Below are 6,000 nucleotides of genomic sequence, written 5' to 3'. Positions count from 1 at the left end.
GACCTCTGGAATATACGCCCAATTTTATACCGACACCAATAGGTGAGCGAGCTAGTTAACCTAGCACTCCTTTACATTTTTTCTCTGGTATATTTAGCAGTTAATTACCTAAGAATAAGTGCTAAATGGAGCTTATTCACTGGGCGGCACAGGTCCCTCGCCCAGAAATAGATTTTTCCTACGTCAAAATCCCTTTTTTCTTTTATCATTATCAAAAAAGGAACATAAAATTCATAATAATCATGATTTATTAAGATTATCTTTTTAAAAACTCAAAGAAAAACTTTGAACACCCTCTAACATTCACTCGTTTTTACGTTTGTTTTTCTCATTTTCGGCAAGAATTTTATCATTTCAAAGAGGAAAAGACAATTTCAACATCTTGCTATCATAAGGAAGAAGAAAATTCACTCTGTTAAGAGAGAGAGAGAGAGAGAGAGAGAGAGAGAGAGAGAGAGAGAGAGAGAGAGAGAGAGAGAGAGAGTGTGTGAGTGTGTGTGTTGGTGTTGTGGGTAGAGGTGCAGCCGCCTTGTCTCACATGTTTAGCAAAAAGATATTCATGTATGATTAATCTGTGAGGGGGAGAGAGAGTGAGAGATAGAGAGAGAGAGTGTGTGTGTTGTGGGTAGAGGTGCGGCCGCCTTGTCTCAGATATTGAGCAAAAAGATATTTATGATTAAATTATGATAAATAACTTTTTCTTTAACAATACCCAAAAAAGAACATAAAATTTAAGATAATCATGATTTATTAATATTGTCTTTGTAAAAATATAAAGAAAAACTTTGAAAAACTATAATTATTGACCTTCAAATTCAATATTCTCCCTTATATTTAATGATGTAGCATTGAAATTTGGTATATAGCTTAGAAATACATTATAAAAAATGAAATGAAGCCCTTTTTTCCTATTTTTGTTTCATATTTTTTTTTTCTTAATTTTTTTCCATGATTTTTAGGGTTTATTTTTTTATCATGATTAAAAAATTCATATCCAGCAAAAAGATTACTTTTAGAAAAATAAAACTCTTTATATTCGAGGTATATATCAGGTCTATACAGAGGAGTAATCCCAGATCTTTGTAATGATTATCAAGGGAGGAGATATGATTTGAAAAACACTAATTTTCAGGATAAATCACCCTGGCATCACAAAACAGAAGGTCAGAGGCCAAAATCCTATGCAGTTTGGAGATTTCCTAAGTCACCTTATTAAGTGGTATGAATGTCAAAGTCCTGTCATTAAAAAATGGCATTAGTCAGCTGGCCCCCTTAATATCTAGTGTCCTGTTTACAACAATTGAAAAATTTTTATAGTTTGATATATTTTATGTTTATGTTTCAACGCTACAAAGTTATGTCTTTCTTAGGTACTTTACATATTGTCTTGATTGAGTGACGAGTAAGTTGTATATAGACGTAGTTAATCTGCACTTAATGTGTATTCTATGCTGGAGCTTAAACTGCTTCTGTTGCTATTCATTTTCATCTTCATGTAGACCTCAATGATAAAAGATTCATTACCTTAAATCTATAAAAGATTGTTGTTCAGGTAGGACTGCCAGATGCGATCAAAGTCCTTTGATGATGTCATCTGAGTATTGATGAAGTGTCAGTTGAGGGAGTTTTTGAAGACCCAGTAACCAATAATGCAAATTGAAATTTTCAAAGAGTAAACAGTCTTTCTGGACAAGTGGTCTGTATATTGTGTTCTTATCCAAATTATTTTGGAAATGTCAGCAGGAGATATTGATAGAAGTGCCAGATTTAGTAATGGCTTTCTTTCTGCTTTCACACTTGACACCATGAAAGGAAAAGCAAATACAGTAGAATTGTTTTTTTTACTATAATGATGTTACAACTGTATCTTTCTCTTGTTGGAATGCCAGTATTGTGGCATTTTTAATTATTTATAGTTTTAAGTTTTTGTCAAGTATTTTTTATCAGAAGTAAAGGTGGTGGTATGCTATATTTCATTTTGACTAGTTGGTTTGCACAACGAAGTCAGTAGCTAAGATATATAGCATTGTACACAGTACTGTGATTTTTTTCTTGCCTTTCCTTTGAAGGAAGCCTGTATTGTAAATTCAGGGCTTCTAAAGAATTAGATATGATTCCTTACTGTCCCATTTGGGAGAGGAAAATTTGCTCTATGGGAAACACCTATACATTGTACAGCTAGCTTTTAGGAGTACTAAGATTGGATTGCGGTGAAGAGGATTAAGTTGACAATCGGTCAACAGAAACTGTACACTTTACTTGGTACAGTTGACCAGTTGGCTTCGTGAATTTTGGTAGGAATTGCTGCAAGCTAAAGGAGAGGTGATAACTCCTCAGTGCTGTGTAGCAATGGCTTGATATAATTTATACAAAGGAGGTTTTTATTCTCATAGAAACCATACCTGCATAAGGCTGATGTTTTTGATTTACTGTATTACAGTAGACATTATCCATATGATATTAATAAACATTGCTATGACATGTGGTAAACAATATTTTTGTCACAGATATCATCTGCCATTTTGTGGAGTCCCCAATTATCTCCTTAACTTGCTATGATGTATATCAATATTTATAATCATTTGCACATAGTTACCCATTCCTGTTCTGTAGAGGCCAAGAGAAACTTAATGTGACTGAGACCTCACTCCATTGAGTCAAGTGGTGCATGCTAGTCTGCAGTTCAAACACCAACTCAGAGGTATCCCAAGTATATCTGGTAAAATGGTTCCACTTCCACCTTATGTCTGGGTTCCTGTTTTCAATTTTCTTTGAAGAGAAAGCCTTGGGAATCCTGTTTACAATTCTCGTTTTTAAGAACAGACCGTTTGGACTCCTTTTTTTTTTAATTCTATTCTCCATTTAGAGCAAAGCTTTGGGGTTCCTGTTTTCAGTTCTCTTTTATGAATAAACATTTTGACTCTGGTTTTCAATTCTCTTTTAAGAATGAAGCCTTGGCACTCTTATTTTCAATTATTATTAAAGAACAGAGCCTTGGTACTCCTGTTTTCAATTCTCATGATCAAAACTGTTTCATAGATAAAGTGTATACTTTTCATGATGATAACTTTTTGACTCATTATTTGAACTAACTCTGGTGTATGAATGTAAATCCAAGACCTGTATAGTCGCCGCAGAGATTCCGTGCAAAATAAGTCCCACCCCCAATGACGTCATAGCCAATCATGTTGTCTCCCACGATAATAGCTTGAAATTTGTAAGGATATGGATTGTGACTGTTGCTAACGTGGGAGACAGCATGATTGGCAAAGACGTCATCAGGGGCTGGGACTTATTTCGCCAGGAATCTTTATGACGACTATAGTTCATATGATTTGCACACAATTTTTATACCATATGTATATTTGATATCTACATAGGTTTACAATTTTCTTTCTCCTTTCAGCCAGTTGAGGGCTACAGTACGACCAGTAACAGTAGCAATAGTAGCAGCAGTCGTAGTAGCAGTAGCAACAATAGTTACAGTAGTTTCAGCAGTAGTGGGAGAAGTAACACCAGCAGTCAGGAAGGAAACCACCGAGTTAATTTAGAGCTCTCATTTGAATATTTGATGAGTCGAGATGAAATGAGATGGATAACCATCATAAGTCCACAAGCTGTCCTCATGTCTATGTGTCTACAAGGAATGGTTCAGGAGCTTCTCTCACATAAAAGAGGGCACCGCATGAAAAAGGTAAGTTGGGAAGATTTTTGCACTTGCAGTATGATGACACATAGTTAAAGTCTAATAAAATAGTGCCTTATCATGTTGCCTGTTAGTTTTAGAACAGTTTACAAAGGTTAGGTGCAATATTTAAGGACTGAAATTTGTTTGATAATAAGAAATAGAAATTACTGTAAAAATGTGTTATATTGTATTGTCTCAACTACCATTTTAGATTTTTTTATATAGGCTACATAAATAATGGACTATATTATCCTTGAAAATTATATATATTCAGATTTATTCTATAGAATTTTTTTTTTCTAGCCAAGTGATCGTGTTCGAAAAGGAAGTCTGTCGTATATGCGGCGAGATGGTAGCAGTATGCAAGTCACTCTGAATCATACTGGTGAAACTCTGCCAACTGTAAGATTTATGATTCTTTTTTGGGAACTAGTGTAGCCAGATTTCTCTCTTCTTTTTTTTACATGATTGCTTCCCCATTCTGTAACCAAACTTATTAAAAGCAGTGATGAACAATGAATTATTAACAGCAAAATATTTGGTATGCTGGTTGGTTCATTAGCATTTAAGCTAATGAAAATAGCCTCTTCCAGCACTGTCTAACCGTAATCAGATGCTGGACAGTATTACCTTGGATTATGAGTTTAATTCTTTATAGGAGCGAGGTCATACCTTAAAATGCTCGTACCCTAGAATTCTTTTCACCTCAAGAAATATTTACAATTCACTCAATGATATATATTCGGTAATTTTTAAAAGTTTCTTAATAGAAATTATTGTATAACTTATAATCCCCTAACATCAGAAATAAGTAGAATTAATTATTCACAATAAAAATCTAAATAATTGACAAGTTTTCTCGCTTTTTGGAGGGTCATGCCTGGCATGCGAGAGTCAAGAATGGAGGAGGGGGTAACTACTTGGAAGGAGAATCTCCCTCCATGAGAACCTCTGGTAAAACAATGATCACAGTCACTTAATGAATCACCTAATTTACGCTTTCTCAATACTTGATCGTATTTTTTACTCTCTTATTTCAATTTTCTCAAAGAACCTATCTAGAGACGACTGCTTTTGCCTTTACTTTGAAAAGGCTTGGAAATGAGGCATTACATTGTCAGTTAATAGATTTTCTGCTTATACTGCTGAAGCCTGGTATGGGTGAACACTGCGTGCGTAGCATATGGTCACTATGACGGCTGTGCATCGTAATAGTCTTGTTCATAATTATCCACGAAAAATTCTCATACAGTGCAAAATTCTTACTTGCGGGCTGATGTAACACTCATAACTCACTACAAATTTAATTTAAATTCAATGCAAGCCAAAGCTCTACTGAATATATTTTTCAATGAAATTCTAGTGGTTCATTATTATTTCACATTAAAGGAGTTGAAGAAGTTATTAAACTCAGGGTGACTTCAAGTATAGTAAAAATACACACACACACACACACACACACTCTCTCTCTCTCTCTCTCTCTCTCTCTCTCTCTCTCTCTCTCTCTCTCTCTCTCTCTCTCTCTCTCTCTCTCTCTCTCTCTCACAAATATGGTTATACTGTATTATTTTAAATATGTAACTTCCCTGGTAGTTACATATATATAGCTTAATCCCACGTTTCGTCGCTCGCACGGCAGAAATTAAAATTTCGCGGCAATCACTGCCAGGTGAGTAGGTGGTCATACCTGAGCGCCATCTCTCAGTAGGTAATGGAACCATGCCCAACATTCCTCAGAAATTCCCTGCCGTTGATCGAGTCAACACGTCGGAAATTCGTTTCGTTGTAGGTTTGCTTTGTCTGCAAATTTGGTGAAGTACCCATTGTTTATTGTTTATGGCTTTCGCTAACTGCCTTTAGACTATCGAAGATATTGAATTTTCCTTTTCACACGAATAAGATAGTTTTTTGTTGGTCCAACTTGGACAGTTTGATTTAACTTGATTTTCAAGATGGGTCCTCTGTTGTTGAAATTTGTATGTAGGGCTAGACCGGCTTCCAAGCTGCTCTTGATTCCCACACAGTATGTAGCAGATGGCATGTGTATTTGTTTTTTTTTCTATGTTCGTAAGATTGAAATGGGTAGGGTCAAGGAATTTTTTCCCCTTACTTTATTAACTAACGAACAACTCTTAAAGATATAATGGAAGGAAAACATTATGACGTCACAATCAAGTGACATAAACTCTTAGCAGGGCGAGATCTGAATGCCTTGAAGGAAATTAGTCCGCCATCGCTATGATGTTACAATCTTGTGACGTAATCTATGTAGTATGACTTGCAAATATATAAATTTTTTTCTCTTTCTTGCA

At 35.1% G+C, this 6,000-nt stretch overlaps 1 protein-coding gene across 1 annotated transcript in view; it reads left to right on the top strand.

Moving 5' to 3' along the window:
- Window positions 1-6,000, top strand: part of LOC137649299 (sorting nexin-17-like) — a 31,043-nt gene that overhangs the window by 3,224 nt on the left and 21,819 nt on the right. Inside the window, exons 2-3 of the mRNA XM_068382284.1 lie at window positions 3,407-3,694; window positions 3,992-4,090. Coding sequence (XP_068238385.1) covers window positions 3,407-3,694; window positions 3,992-4,090 — 387 coding nt within the window. The remainder of the gene's footprint in view (window positions 1-3,406; window positions 3,695-3,991; window positions 4,091-6,000) is intronic.

Source organism: Palaemon carinicauda, chromosome 11 (assembly GCF_036898095.1).
Source record: "Palaemon carinicauda isolate YSFRI2023 chromosome 11, ASM3689809v2, whole genome shotgun sequence".
NCBI lineage: Eukaryota > Metazoa > Arthropoda > Malacostraca > Decapoda > Palaemonidae > Palaemon > Palaemon carinicauda.
The sequence above is the reverse complement of the archived record's forward strand: the minus strand, read 5'-3'. Positions and strand labels throughout refer to the sequence as shown.